At 57.2% G+C, this 14,754-nt stretch overlaps 2 protein-coding genes across 5 annotated transcripts in view; both read right to left on the reverse strand.

The window, feature by feature from the left end:
* Nucleotides 1-631: 631 nt before the first annotated feature.
* On the reverse strand, nt 632-9,114 carry DHX58 (DExH-box helicase 58). 3 transcript variants are annotated; one of them, XM_029928710.1, is made up of 13 exons: nt 8,879-9,112; nt 8,581-8,749; nt 8,165-8,366; nt 7,577-7,767; nt 6,502-6,618; nt 5,807-5,933; nt 5,459-5,650; nt 4,571-4,824; nt 3,851-4,000; nt 3,602-3,763; nt 2,702-2,892; nt 1,503-1,599; nt 632-1,210 (listed from the first exon to the last, which is right to left on the reverse strand). In XM_029928710.1, the coding sequence occupies exons 2-13, from the start codon at nt 8,746-8,748 to the stop codon at nt 1,025-1,027; spliced, it is 2,037 nt and encodes a 678-aa protein (XP_029784570.1). In that variant the 5' UTR covers nt 8,749; nt 8,879-9,112; the 3' UTR covers nt 632-1,024. The 3 variants fall into 3 exon arrangements, 2 of the variants coding, with proteins under 2 accessions (XP_029784570.1, XP_029784571.1); XR_003904702.1 differs by having other exon boundaries at nt 1,119-1,210; nt 2,803-2,892; nt 8,879-9,114; XM_029928711.1 differs by lacking the exon at nt 5,459-5,650.
* A 366-nt stretch (nt 9,115-9,480) lies between these two features.
* The window catches only part of KAT2A (lysine acetyltransferase 2A), an 8,526-nt gene continuing 3,252 nt past the window's right edge, over nt 9,481-14,754 (reverse strand). The window contains exons 7-18 of one of the 2 annotated variants that reach the window (XM_029928727.1): nt 14,124-14,230; nt 13,836-13,946; nt 13,616-13,752; nt 13,321-13,529; nt 12,988-13,114; nt 11,761-11,871; nt 11,175-11,318; nt 10,800-10,914; nt 10,668-10,704; nt 10,525-10,588; nt 10,346-10,430; nt 9,481-10,210 (exon numbers count right to left, since the gene is read on the reverse strand). In XM_029928727.1, coding sequence (XP_029784587.1) covers nt 10,017-10,210; nt 10,346-10,430; nt 10,525-10,588; nt 10,668-10,704; nt 10,800-10,914; nt 11,175-11,318; nt 11,761-11,871; nt 12,988-13,114; nt 13,321-13,529; nt 13,616-13,752; nt 13,836-13,946; nt 14,124-14,230 — 1,441 coding nt within the window. In that variant the 3' untranslated portion in view covers nt 9,481-10,016. Of the gene's footprint in view, nt 10,211-10,345; nt 10,431-10,524; nt 10,589-10,667; nt 10,705-10,799; nt 10,915-11,174; nt 11,319-11,760; nt 11,872-12,987; nt 13,115-13,320; nt 13,530-13,615; nt 13,753-13,835; nt 13,947-14,111; nt 14,231-14,754 lie in introns of both variants that reach the window. The other variant, XM_029928725.1, reaches the window with a different exon arrangement.

Consider the following 14,754-nt stretch of genomic DNA (forward strand, 5'->3'; position numbering starts at 1 on the left):
AGTCCCCCTCCCTTCCTCTTGAAGGTGACTCCTGCCTGCTGGGCCTCTTACTACAGAAATAGCCCTTTCCCTGAAGAATCAACCTAGATCTTGCCTTTCTTTCTCTTCTTGCTTTCTTGTTAAAATGAGAACAGAAAATGTAGGCCTTTCCGACTTCCCCCACTCCCGTGCCTACCTGAGCCCCACCCCTCAAATCCTGGATGCTCAGCCTCTCCCCAGCCCAGGGAGGTGACCCCAGGGCAGGGGGTGGGTGTGTAAGGAGAAGATGGAGGGGGTGCTGCTGGGGGTGGAGCCTCTCATGAGGTGGAGGGGGCAGGGGGGCCTGACATTCTGGATGGCTCTCAAATTGAGGCTTGGGGTGCTCTCTCCAAAAAAGTTACCTGATAGCCATAAAGAGGGGTGGTTAAAAAAAACAAGCAACACAACTTTTAACATTAAAAGTATCAGATCAGTGGAGGAGGATGGGGAGGAGGGAGGGAATAACATGGGAACAAGGAAACTTTTGAGGGCTATGGCTATGTTCGCTGTCTTGATTGCGGAAGACAGGTTAAGATTTATCAGATTGCACTGTGTGATTATGGAGTTTATTTTATGTCAGTGATACCTCAACAAATCTATTTTTAAAATACCGTAACTTTTCGACACCAATTTTCCACTTCTTTATTTTCAGTTTATGGGGAGCCTCAAAATATAGAAGGCGCCTTGGCAGGGAGGGAATGTCAGGGGGTCAAGGGAAGTTGTGGTGCTTGCTAGTATAGTGTGGCTAGCCTCCTGCCTCAGTTTCCTTCTCAATCCCCCCAACCCCCACGCTTCCATCTCGTGCGCTGGGGTGTCTGTGGGTACGTAGGGAGTCTGAGCCAGCCTGGGCGCCCGGGGTTCCTCTGTGGCTGGTCAGCTTGACACCTTGAGCCGGTGACTCAGGCAGGAGGCGTCTCGGCCCCGGCTTTGCTCCGGGGAAGATGGCGGCTGCAGTGGATTCTTCCGCCCCCTGCAGCCTGAGCGAGGCACTGCAGGGACAAGGTGCTCAATCCAGGGACAGGTCGGTCAGGTTCTGGGTACAGTGCTGCAGGTAGTCGAAGTCATGCACGAGGAAGGGCACGCGGGACCACTTCTTGGCCTGGACTCTCCCTTGGGGTGTCTCTAAAAGCATGCTGCGAACTTTGAGCGCTGGCAGCTTCAATGACTTGTAGATCATCTGCAGACCCCAGGGCTGAGGGTGGGAACAGAGAGGGCTGGGTTTGGGTCACTGTCCTCAGACTGGGCCTCTCTCCTCAAGTTGGGGGAGGAGAGACTCATACATCCATGAATGCAGGGCCTGTCTCCCACCTCAGAGCTGTCTCCCCAGTCACACTGTGGTTAGAACTCTCCTCAGACTAGGGGCTCCTGGGGCAGAGCTGTTTCCCCCATCCCTGTGAGGTGTCCTACTGGCAGAGGCTGGGCCTCCTCTCTCGGACTGGGGACTTCTGAAGACTGGAGTTAAGGGCCATGGCCCCAACACTTACCTCCCCACAGTTCCTGCAGTGAATGGCACCCCCAGGCTTCCAGTCCTTGAAGGTTCGGTCAATGACCACAGGCACCCGGGAGACATTGTAGTAGATCCTGGAGGGGAAGGGGAGTGGCCCCAGTGCTCATGAGCAGGTCTCCCCCAACCCCATCCCCACCCCGCTTAGGCCTCGATCTTGTGCCTTCCTGCTTGCTGAGCCTCCACCTGGACCTTGGGCTTTTCTGCCTGCCAAGAGGCACAGAGACCTCCCAAAGCGAGGAGATCCAACCTTCAATAAGCCCTGTCTTGCTGCCTCATGGCATGCCCTCCACCCAAGTTCAGGCCTTAGGACTACCCACCTGGAGGATCCCAACCTTCCCCCAACAGATCTCCCTGCCCCACCCCTCCATCCCATTCCATCCTCACTCTGAACCCATGCCATTCTTCCGCCAACTGCTAGGGTGATCTTCTAAAAATGTAAATCTGACCTTGACATTCCCTTTGACATTCCTTTGCTCGAAATTCATCCAAGACTCCTCACTGCCTCCCGGACAAAGGCTAGACTTTCAGGCCTGACCTTCAGGGCTCTCCACAGGCTAGTCTGTCTTCTTCAGAGTCTCATCCTTCACCCTCTTTCCCACTCAGACCAACCAGAATCAGTCCTATCACATCATCCCTGCCTGTACGCATCCCACCTTCCAGCCCAATCCATCCTGCAAGGCCTGGCTGAAGGGCTACCTCCTAAAATGAGACAGCCTGTGTGGAGATCCTTGGCACAGTGGCCTGGCCCACAGAGGGTCCCTAATCAGTCCTTAATGAATGGATGGATGAGTGGAGGGGGGCGGAGGTTCCCCTCTAGGGGATGGAGGATGAGAGAATGGCTGAGGGACAACCAGCCCTTCTGTCTTCAGACTAGGTAGGACTGTGGGGGGAAGGCAGTTTGTGGCTCCCTCAGCATTTGGTGTCCTAAATTCCAGCTCTTGCTCAACCACACAGTGGCTGTGGGAGCCTGGACAAGTCATTTAGCCTTTCTGAGCCTCTGTTACCCCACCTGCAAAATGGGGTGGCGATAAAACCTGTCTGCAGACCCCATCCCGGTCAAAATGCTGTTTAAGCTCGCAAACCCTCAGAGCTCTGTCTGGATGGGAGGGGTTCTCAGTCCCCCATCCTGCCTGTGCCCTCCCCCCCTCTCCCTCCAGCCCCTCCCACTGGTCTCACGAGAAGTTGGGGTTCACGTTGACATGGTGGGCGCCCTCCACCTTCCGCAGGTCACTCCCATAGCCCACGGCCACCATGCAGTTGACGCAGAGAAGCTGCACCTGCTCAGCCAGGAACTGCTGCTGCCGGTTCTCCCGCTGGGCTGCCTGCACGGCCCGCTTGACCAGGGCTGCCCGCTGCAGATCCCGGATCTGGAGGCCGAGAGGGACACGACATAGCTGGGGCCCCTAGACGCCTGACCCCGGCAATGTGCTCAGGGAACAAAGGGCTCCTGAAAACCTTAGATCATTAGTACCCAGAAGAAACTTTCCTCAACCTTCCTTGGGGCTTTTAGAAACAGCTCTGTGGAGGAAAATAATGTGGAACAGAGACGATCGCAGGAGCAGAGCGAACAGTGTCACCAGAGTCTCTGCCTTCTCTTTGGAGGATTTTGTGCAAAGCTGCTTCTTTGTGTTGAACATAGGGCGTCATTAATAATTATGCTGGATAACAGGAGTAAACAGGGGCCAACCCCGGGCGAGGCTGGATGATGGGGACCCTGACTCGGGGGAACAGACTGAAGTCCTGATTCTGGGTTTATTTTGTACGTGCGACTTGGCTTGTCCCCACTCCCCGCCTGGTGCTGGAAGGGTTGTAAGGCAGCTCTCACTGATACACAAAGTATTTGGTGACGAGGAATTAAAAGCTCAGGGTGAGGCCTGTTCCCAAGGCATTTGGAGAAGAGCCCTTGCCCTCCCAGGCAGCCTCACCTTTGGCCTCTACCCTTCTCTCCATTTAAACCTTCCTAGGTGGGCCAAGTTAGCCCCCAGAGGAGGAGGGAGCAGGGGGGTGTGCAGAGACCTTCCGGGCAGAGCGTCCTCGGCCCTCCTCTGCACGCAGGGGTGCGGGCTGCCCACAGACCTTGGCCTGGTACTCGGCCTCGTCCATCTTCTGCACGGCAGTCACGGCCTGCTCCATCAACCTCTCCAGCACCTCGTTGGTCAGCTCCCGCCGCAGCTCACGACTGCCTTGAGTGGCCACAAACGAGTACACACTCTGACCAGCCCTGGCGCGGCCCCTGGCCTGAGGAAGGAGAGAGGGAGGAGCCTGAGCGGGCCTGGGGTCCCACAAGGATCTTTGAGAGCTATTGGCAGCACACGGTTTGCGCACCTGGACCATGGAGATCTCATTGGTGAGCAGCCCATAGCGCACCACCACGTTGCAGTGGGGGATGTCCAGCCCTTCTTCCACCACGCTGGTAGCCACCAGGAGGTTCAGGATGCCAATCCGAAACTTCCGGATCACTTCTTGCTGGTCTTTCTGGGGTAGAGGAGGAGAAAGAGGACGGTAGGCCAGGTGGGTTCAGGTCTGCCCTCCTGCCAGCCCAGCCTCACCTGGTTCCAGTTTAATGACAGTCTTGGCCCCTTTGCCTAGGGGGCCTGAGATTCCACTGCTACCCCCAGTGCTTGCCCATCTTCCCAGGTGACCATCTGACCCCTGTCTCCCCTATGGACTCCTGAGGATCCTCACCCCTTTATTCTAGAGCTCTCAGGACCTATTCTTCTCCAGCAAAGGACCCCAGGCCTCTGATCCTCTGTCCTGAAAACCTCCCTTACCTCGTTACCTACAGAGCCGCAAGCTCCTGCCTCTTTGCCCCCAGGGGCCCCCAGATTGGAGAAACCTTCAGGACTGGGAATCTCATTGTCCACCTCTCTCCCCCGCAGTTCTCTGCCCTCTGCCTGGGAAAAATCAGTCCCCCATATCTCTGTGCTGAAGACTCTGTCCCCTGAGCCTGAACCTCCTGGTGGCTTACCAGCATGGCAGAAGGAGGGCTGGACATCTCCCCTAGGAGCTCCCCCCAGCCCCGGCTCCTTCCCCCAAAGCCCACACCTGGGTCATATGGGTGTTCTGGCTGCTGTTGCCAGCCCCAATCACCAGGTCAGCCCTGATGTCCAGTGTCTGCAGGCTGGGTTGCTGCTGAAGCCACAGCAGGAGGGAGTGAGCGCTCTGGCGGGTTTGGGTGAAGATGATGCCCCGGGGGCCATCGGAGCTCCAGCGCTGCTCTCTCAGGATCTGTTCTAGCGTCTCCAGTTTGGGGTTCTCTGGGCTCCAGTCTGCCAGGTCGGCCAGCTTATTCTTGTAGTCTGCCAGAAAAGTCCAAAACAGAGGCACAGAACTCAGGCCTGGAGGTGGGCAGGGCATGGGAGAGGGTGTGGTTCCCAGGGATTGGGCTCCAGGGGGAGAGGGAGCCTGAGGATCTCAGCTCCTAATTCCCCAGGACGGCACCAAGAGAATGTTTAAGGACTCCCTCTTCCCATCCTGGCAGCCAGCCTTCCACAGGGGCCTTCAGTATAGAATCCTTTGTAGACATATCTCACCTGGGACCCCCTCTTCAACCAAGGTACCAGGATGACACTTGACTTTTTCATGCTGACCCCTGCTATCCAGGATTAACTAACTCAACCTCAGCCATGCTGAGGCCTCTTGCCTTAAATTTTACCCTCTGACCACGCGCTTGCCCAAGTTAAAGGTACCACACAGGCCAGACTTTCAAGGGACGGTCCCCTAACTCCGTGGCTTTTAAAAAGTCTTTGTCAATACCATGAATTCGTTTTTGTATCTATGCAAACTTTCACGAATGAGGGCATACATGTTTTCCCCTATCCACGGCCTTGACTTTCGGTTACAAAAACAGGGCCCCAGTAGTACCCTCACTGGCACCCTCCCAACCTGTGTTGGCGCCTGTGCCCGGTCTGGTCCAGTTCCTACGGGCCTCACCATTGAACAGTGTCAGGAGCCAGCGCTCAGCTTGCAGGACCTGGGTCTTAGTGGCGCGCTCCCTGTCGTAGAACTCCCGCAGCGAGGCCAGCGCGTCCACAGCACGGACCGTGTCGTGGATGAGCAGTGCGTCATTGTAGCGCCGCAGGTGAAGCGCGTACACCCGGCGCTCAAGGAGCCCGGCCTTGGCCGCTGCAGGAGGGCGGTGGGCTCAGGGTTTGCGCGGCCACGCCCCTCCAGGCCTCCACCGGTCTAGACTCCGCCCCCGATAGGCTAAGCCTCGCCCCTAAAGGCTCCGCCCAGGCAGGTCCCAGCCTCCAGGCTTTCCGCGTCGACAGCCCTTCTCACCTTCCTGGCTCAGCTCCACCACCTGCTGCTCGTAAGTCTGCTTCCCAAAGTCCCGGCTCAACTCGGGCATCCCAAGGCGGCTGTGGATTCGGTCCATGAGGTCCTTCAGCATTTCCCCAAAAGGGTCCTGGATGAGAAGAGGGAGTGAAGGGATTCCTATACACATGAGGGAGGGGAGCAACGAGCACCCAGTGGGCGCACTGATCTCCACGTGAAATCTCACCACTCCTGCTGCCCCGTCGGTGTTTGAGAAGGAGCTGGGGATGGAAGCCTGCTGGGATGTGAATGAGTCCCGACTGGAGGCACGGGTCAAGTTCCTGCACCTGGTTCCTGTTCTGCCTCCACCCCCTATGTGCCCTTGAACTCTAGCCTGAGCACAGCAATGTCTAAACCTTTGTGCAGCCTTGTCATAGCAGACGCCAGTGTCTGTACCGCTGGAGAACCTCCTTTGTGCCCCAGGTTTCACGTTTGCAAAGCACTGGGCGGGGTGCTGGAGCGTCTTGACAGGTGCTCACAGAGGAGTCTCCGGAGTCAAACCAAACAGCAGGCTGTGGGCATGGGCTGCAACTTTCTCATTTCACAGAAGGAAGAAAAGACTCAGAAAAGCAAGTAACCGGAAGTCACGAGAGCTAGGGGAGGTGGAATCAGGGCTCTAGTAGACCCCACCCACTGCCCATACCCTTTCTGCCACTCACCTGGCTGCGCCTGTGGCAGAGGTTGTACTGTTTGCAGGGCTGAGGGCTGTGCTCCTGTAGCTGAGGGCGGTAGTCCTGGGGTGACATGATGCGCCATGTGTCCAGGTTGGCACAGAGCTGGGGCAAGAGAGGAGAGAGTCACTGGACTGGTGCAGAGTCCTGTGAGGACAATGGCAGAACTTTGGGACAGGACAGGTCCCAGCTACCACTGAGCAGGGCCACTGGAAGTTGGGGAATCAGGGGCACCTGGGGGGCTCAGTCGGTTGAGCATCCGTCCTCAGCTCAGGTCATGATCTCACAGTCCGTAGGTTTGAGCCCCGCGTCGGGCTCTGTGCTGACAGCTCAGAGCCTGGATCCTGCTTTGGATTCTGTGTCTCCCTCTCTCTCTGCCCCTCTCCAGCTCACCCTCTATCCTTCTCTCTCAAAATAAAATAAAGACATACAAAAAAAAAAAAAGAAAGAAAAAAAAGAAGTTGGGGAATCATTTACTCAACAAACATCTATTGCTCGTCCTCTCTGGGCCCAGTGCTCCTTGGAGGCAGTGGGGATCCCAAATGTCTTACTTTGGCATTGGGAGACAGATGGACAAACCAGGAAAGAATAACCGAAGGAGAGGTCTTCACTCAGTGTTAATGAGCTCTGAAGAGAATAAAGTTGGATGATGTGATAGCGGCAGTGGGGGTGGTCAGGGAAGACTCTGACAAGGTGACAGTTAAGTTGTCCCTTGAATGGCAAGAAGGAGCCAGACAGGTCAAGTGCAGGGGGAACGGTGACCACAAAGTTCCTGAGAAGGGGACAAGCATGATATGCTCCAGAGACACGGAGGAGGCCTGTGGAGTAGGGGTGAGGGGGTTGTGTGGGGAAATGAGGCAGGGCTGGGTCTGTGTGTATGGAACTATGTAAGCCACAGTAGACAGAGGGGAATCTAATGCTACGTGCAAGAAGCCAATAGAGGCTGCAGCTTAAGTGACAAAGAGGCTGGGCTGTCACCCAGGAGAGCCTGGGTAGGGCTGGTGGGCACGGGGCAGGGCAGGGAGGACCCTGGTGGCAGGAGGGTCATAGGAACCAAGCTAACCTGCAGGATGTGGTCAATGGCCTTGTCGAGTGTGGAGGCCCCGCCAGTGCCTGGGGAGGCTGTGAGACCCAGGATCTGGGGCAGGGGCCGTGTCCTCTGGAGTTTGTGCTGCAGATACCGGCTCAGGATGATGTTGTAGACGGTGTCTTTGTGAGTGTGGTGACACTCATCCACCACCAGCAGGGAGAAGGCTGGGAGGGGGAAGGGTGGTGAATGCAGGGTAAGGCTGTGACCTTTGCAAAGCCCTTCTTCCCCTTCTTCAGCTTTTTCCCATGTAGTCCCCGCCATTCATCTAACTCCTTCCTCCCTTCACAACCTGCAGCCAGGCTCCAGAGAATGGCCTAGGCAGGGATGATTTATCTCCATTTTACGGATTAGTAAACTGAGGCTCAGCAGTGGGGCTGAGTTGCCCAAGATCCTGCACTATAGCCAGATCTGCTTCTACTAGGGTGTATGCCGGGGTTTGGCAAATGGGGATCCCCTCACTCCCACAAAACGCCCCGACAGCTGTACTAGTAGAGACGCCCTGGGGTTGGCAGGCCGAGGTGCCTCAGGTGTGTACTCTTTCCCCTGGCTCACAGCCCTCACCGTTGAGCTCCACGTGCTCCTCCTCCTCAGGGCTGGTCAGCGCCATCTGTAGCAGCTCGGCCGTGCAGATGAGCAGGTCATGGCTCCGGGCCAGGTGGCCAAAGCCAGCTCGTGGCCCCATGTCCCCACTCAGAGTTATAATAGCCCAGCGTTTGTCCAGCATGCGGCTGAACTCCTCGGAATGCTGGGTCACCAGGTGCACCTGGGAGTGGGGAGGGAGTCGAGGAGAGGAAGCTGGGTTGGGGCAAGGGGGATGGGGAGGAGGCAAGGTGACCCCCAGGACTTGGCTGGGGACGGGAACACGGGAGAAAAGGCAGGTGAGTTTGGAGGTGGCCACAGCAGCCCTGGAGATCCAGAGGGCTCCGTGAGGCACCTGAGGAGCTGAGACCCTGCAGAGGGGAGAGCAGGCTACTCACCCTGTTGACCAGCACAACCACTTTGGCTCCATCCACGGTCTCCAGATGCCTCTTGGCCACATAAGCGGCTGCCCGGGTCTTCCCAGCCCCCGTGGGCAGCCATATGATAATATTCTTGCCCTCCAGGGCAGGCATGATCACCTCCCACTGGTAGGGTCGCAGCTCCATTCTAGGAATGGAAGGAGACTCAGACCGCTGGCCATCCTGACTCCCTCCCCGCTCCTGGCCAGCCCAGTCTAGTGCCGAGATGTCCGCATCCTGCTGGAGGGAGGTGGGACAGGCCACCGAAGGGACCTACCTGGAAACAAATCTGGCTGAGACTGAACACAGACCACTTGGCCCCTGCCCTGCCAGCTCTTATATGCACCACCTGCCGAGGCGCAGGGGATGATTGTTGGCTCCAACAACCTGGTGCCTCTGCGCTGTGCTGAGATCAAAAACTGAAACTGAAACTCAGGGGAGGAGCCAGTCTGTCAAGAGATCTGCCTAAGAAATCCCCGCTGCCTGAAAACTCTGCAGGGAAGTACCCTTTCCCGCCTCCTCCTCCTCCTCCTCCTCCTCCTCTGGGTCCTGTTCTGCCGGCTCCTCCCCCAAGAGTGGTCTCCACCATTCCACCCCACCCCTCACCCTTCTAAGTCAGCTGTAACCATGTCGACCCAGGTGACGGTGGCCCGGTGGAGATTGGGACCTCAGCAGCGCCCACACCTGGGCCAGGAGTGGAAGTGGGGGCTGTGGCCAGCCAGGTGCCATCACCGCAGGGGCACGGGACTATGTATGAGGCTTGCTGGGGAGGGTGGCCCTGGGACAATCTGGGATTTAATAGAGTCCAGCTTGTAGGAGGTACTGGGAACAGGGTCAGCCTGCTGAGGCTACGGGCTCTAACAAAGAAACAATCACACAGAGGGGGGAAAAAGAAAGAGCTTTATTGTTCCCTCTGAGGAATTAATGCCAGGAAACAAATGGTCCCCAGGCCCCCCAACCCTGGGGGACAGACAGAACAGTGCAGGGCAAGGCATGGCCATTCCAGTCCCAAAGTCCCAATTGAACTTCCAAACCCTGAAACCCCCTCCCTCAAGCTAAAAGTGGCAGTCCAACCCTCGAGGAAACCGTGGGCCAGGCTGAGGACTCCAAGACTTCATGGCTCTGTGGAGGCAGGGCTGGGGGCCACCGGGGCCGGGCAGGGTTTCACTTCTAGCCACCAGCCACTTTAGAGGGGCTGAAACCCAGATCCAGGAGATCCCTCCCCAAGGTCGGATACAACGAAGAGTAGGACAGAGCTGCAGGCTCGGGCTGCCCGAGGATCCAGAAAGGGCTTCAGGGCCTGGGTTTGGAGTGCTTCAAGCTGAGAGGAACCTGGGTGCCAGGGGCACCCCGGGATTGGATCAGAACCCGAGGCAGAGACATTCCAGGTCAAGGCTGTGGTCCAAACCCAGAGGCTACTTGTCAATGAGGCCCCCCTCCTTGAGCTTGAAGTAGAAGAACTTCTCCAGGGCACTGGCGCAGCGGCAGTACTCGCTGTCCGGGGGGTTGTACTCGCGGCAGTTAGCGATGACCCGCTGCAGGTCAGCCACAAAGAGCTTCCGAGTGACATAGTAGCGGCTGCGCAGTCGCTCCGTCATGGTCTTCAGGTCTGAGGCAGCAAGAAGTAAGGGCATGCTTTGAAGAGGCTGAGGAGAGGGGGGGCTGTGGGGCCCAGTGAAGGCAGGAGCAGGAGTAGATTTGGGGGCCGATGTGGAAGGAAGGGGTCAGAATGGAGTGTCCTCACCGATAGGGAAGCGGATGACCTCATAGTAGTCAGGGGCCTCCGACTTCTTCACGGGCTCCATGAATGGCCAGGCACTGGGGTGTGACTAGGGAGGAAAGCCAAGCTGGAGCCAGGCCCACTGTGCCCCAAGCCCAGCGCGTGACCGCCGCCCACCCCAGAAGGGAACCTGGTCTCCCCACCTTGATCTGAGCCAGCAAGTTTTTGAGGGTTGTGTAGAGCTGGTCTGGATCCTTTAGCTCCTTCCTGGGGTGAGAGATGCCACGTCTGAGGCCCTTGGTCCTTCTGCCTCCCCCAACACCCTCTCCCTCCACACAGCACTCACCCCTTCTCTTTCCCCAACGGCTTCCAGCCTGTCTCTCCTGCAAAGTGGGGAGTGGGTGGGGAGAGCACCCCTAAGAAGTTGAGAACACACACCAAGCAGGGGGCCCCCTCCCCCACCAAGACCCCTGCTCACGGATGCCGGGGACACTCTCCACAGGGATCTGCCTCACACCCTCCTTGAAGCAGCTGAGCCCGGGGTAGACCTTTCGGATCTGGGCCTGTTTGCGTTCAATCAGCTTCTTGATGATCTGAGGGAAGGCAGGGTCTGAGGGACCAACTCCGGCCCCAGAGGAAACCCTTCCAAGGGCCACAGTCAGAGCCCGGGAGCCTCGCCTCCCAACTTCCTTGTGAGACAAAGCAAGAACCAAGATCCTGGCCCTCCCCAGGCCTGGCTGACACACGCACACACCTGTGGTACACACTCACATGGGTGCTCTCCCCCACAAGCCCCAGGGATGAGTGCACACAAGCCCCAGGGATGAGTGTGCACACATGCACACATACACACCTCCTTCTGCTTTTTGATGATATGGGACAGCTCTGTGTAGGGGATCCGGGGATTCAGCTCACACTCCATCAACGTTGCACCCTCATAGTCCTTAATGTAGCCCAGGTAGCGGCTCTTGGGCACCTTGATGTCCTTGGAGAAGCCCTAGGGAGCAGACAGTTATGACCCAATCGGTGGACAAGCCTTTTCCAACTTGAACAGCCATTCCCCCAGGAGCCTCTGAGGGCGGTGCGGGCTGTGGCTGTCCTGCCCGGTTCCTGGACCCCTGCCTGCGGTGGCTGGTACAGTGCTCTCTGTTGTGTGGGCTCAATCACCCTGTCTCGGGAAAGGTTCCAGGTCAGCTGCCCCTTCCGCCTCCCCGTCAAGGGCCTCCCTATTCCTCCAGCCTGCCCTGCTGCCCTCCGGGTCCTCACTCTTCACTTGGGGTGGCAGCAGGGGGCAGGAAGATGGGCGCGAAAGCCCTCCCCGTAGGTGCTGGATGCAGCAGGGGACATGAAAGGGACTCCCATTCCATCCACACCAGGGGCTGGAAGGAATGACCGCTAGCCCCAGGCAGCAGGCAAACGTGCAGGGAGGGGAGGGTCACCTGCTTTTTGAAGTAGCCAATGGCGTACTCGTCGGCATAGGTGAGGAAGTAGAGAATGTTGTGTTTGATGTGATACTCCTTCAAGTGGTTCATCAGGTGAGTCCCGTAGCCCTGTGGGGGAGGGGAGCAGGGCTTACCACAGGGGCCCCAAAAGGAGGGAGCAGACTGGACAGGACATAGAGATAGCTAGGGGACCCCGGACACGTAGGAGGAAAGGCAACTGGCAGAGGAAGGGAAGTTTGTGGGGAGAAAGTGAAGGAGAATTTCAAAGCGCTTGCTCTGGGCCAGATGTAGTGCTTGGTACTTTACACACTAGCTCTCCAGTTAATCCATGAGGTTAAGTGTTATTACTTCCATTTTACAGAAAACAAAAAACAAAATAAAACAAAACTAAAACTCAACTATGTTTGGAAATGTGTCCAAGGTCAGACAGCCAGCCACAGTTAAGGCCAGGATCGAAATCCCAACCAAGAAGTTGCTGTCCACATGTCACTGGTTCCCACTTCCCCAGGCCTCAGAGTTGGGGGGAAAGGGGAAGAGGAATCACAAGGGCCCTGCTCATTGCAACACTGAAGGCAGAGTGTCTCCCACACACATCAGGGCCAAGGAGGCACCACGCAGACCTGCGTTCTGTAGAACAGGAGAACCAGGGACCCGACCAGTGGGTCTGTTGTGACAGTTCGGGGACGGAGCCCAGGACTATCACCAAGCCCAGGGCTAGTGTAAAAATTATTAACTCCCCAGTGTATATGAATGTTCCTGTGATGAAGCAAATCCAGGTCCATTTAAAAGCATCACTGAGGGGGCGCCTGGGTGGCTCAGTTGGTTGAGCGTCTGACTTCGGCTCAGGTCATGATCTCACAGTTCATGGGTTCGAGCCCCACATCGAACTCTGTGCTGACAGCTCAGAGCCTGGAGCCTGCTTCAGATCCTGTGTCTACTCCCTCTCTCCCTCTGCCCCTCCCCTGATCGCACTGTCTCTCAAAAATAAATAAATGTTAAAAAATTTTTTTTTTTAATTCTAAAAAAATAAAAGCGTCACTGATTTGGGGCCTTCATCTGTCAACAAGTATTATCTTAATACAACAGTTGTCAAAGAACAACTGCCACCTTGTGGGGCCGGGAGGAACAGCCTGGCCACTAAAAGGGTTGGGACTGCTGCTCTGACCCAGTCCAAACTCAGAAGCAGGTGGACAGACGGGGCTATGGCCAGGAACACGCACTCACCTTGACTTGCTCATTTGAGGTGACAGCACAGAAGACAATCTCTGTGAAGCCCTGGGTGGGAAACATGCGGAAGCAGATCCCACCAATGACCCGCCCATCCTTGATCAAGGCCAGAGTCTTGTGCTTCCTAAGGGAAGAGGGGACAGGTCACTGCCCCTCCCTGTTCCCCAAATGCCCCCGAGGTCCCCACAGCTTTGGAGGGCGGGGCTGCACCCAGTGCTGAGAGCGGAGGAACAAATATTCCCGCACGTTGGAGGAAGCGGGGAGTGGGGGCATTGTGCGGGGGCTGAGGACAGGCGCCCAGGTGTGGTTGGGGCTCCTCTGGGGACGTACGGGTCAAAGACGAGGCGGGCGATGTACTCCTTGGGCATGCGTGGCAGCTGATGGGAGAAGACGTTCTGCAGCCCCACAAGCCAGAGCAACACCCGCCGGTTGGCCTTGGGCGTCAGCGAGTTGCCAATGACGTGGAACTCGATGATGCCACGGCGCTCCTCCAGGCGGGCCGTCTCGTCCCGGGCTGCGTTGGCGGACAGCAGGCTCGTCTGGGCACCAGAGGAAGGGTGGTGAGCCGAGACTGCAGGCTGGTGAGGTCCCCTCCCCACACTGCTCAGTGAGCCGAGCTGCCCACCTCAGGCCCCAGCATGGCAGCAGGGTCGGTGATGGTGAGCATGACCTCGTTGACCAACTCCATGGGGATGTCGCCCATCACACGGAGTCGCTTGGCATCCTCCAGGGTCAGGTTCTCTGGGAGCTTCCTCTTCTCACCTGCCGGGATAGTTGGCAGGGTCTCCCGTGGACAGCAATGGGTTAGGGGAGGGATGAATGAGGGTCAGGGGTCAAGTACCCACCTGGCATGGGCTCAGCCCCTCCCGAATCCAAACTCAAGGAGCTGTTGCTGCTCCCACCTATGGCGGGGCTGAAGATGGGGGCACTGGGAACAACTGCCGCACTGACTGTAGCTGAGAGTGAGAGAAATCGGGGGCGGGGGGAGCAGTCAAAGGTGGTGGTGGGTCCCCAAAAGGGATCTGGGCCCTCAGAGCCCTCCCTCAGGTCCCCACTGCCTCCACCCCGGCAGGAGGCTGCGCTCAGCCAGGAAGACCAGGCCAAAAGCCTGCAGGGCCTACCAGGGCGTGTACCTGGCCTGGGCACCAGCTGGGTCCCCTCTGAGGGTGGCATGGTGAAGCCCGACTCCCAGATCGGAGAGTTCGCCCCATAGATCTCCTCCTCCAGCATGGACAGGAATCTGTGGGGAGGGTACAGTCTGTCTCCCAACTCTGTCCCCCAACCCATGCTGCAGCCTGGACCAGACACCAGAATGGGAGGCAGAGCAAACAGACCCTGTTTTCGGGGGGCAGGGAGCTGAAGAACAGAAACGATCTTTGGGATGGGGGTTGGGAGGGGGGAGACACAGTCCTCTGCCTCTCTTGAGCCCCTAGTCAAAAGTAGCAGGACAGTTGTCTCTTTGCCATCGGACTGACAAATGTTGCCCCAGAAAGCTGGGGAAACAGCAAAAAGTTCCTGATTACGCTAACCTTCCTCTTATGGATAAGATGTTCTGTTGGTATTAAGTGCCTGTAATCTGGGCATGGGATTTCAACACGGCAAAAGGTAAGGAGAGCCTACGCCTCTACTGCCAGACTCTAATGGGGGGGGTCCTCGAGTGGCCGCTAGATGGCCCACCAATTTGGCTAAGGTTAGTAATGTAGATCCTGAACAAATTGGCTGTCATTAGAAACCCTAAAAGAGACCCTTACCAAATTAACCATG

Source organism: Suricata suricatta, chromosome 17 (assembly GCF_006229205.1).
Source record: "Suricata suricatta isolate VVHF042 chromosome 17, meerkat_22Aug2017_6uvM2_HiC, whole genome shotgun sequence".
NCBI classification, from domain to species: Eukaryota; Metazoa; Chordata; class Mammalia; order Carnivora; family Herpestidae; genus Suricata; species Suricata suricatta.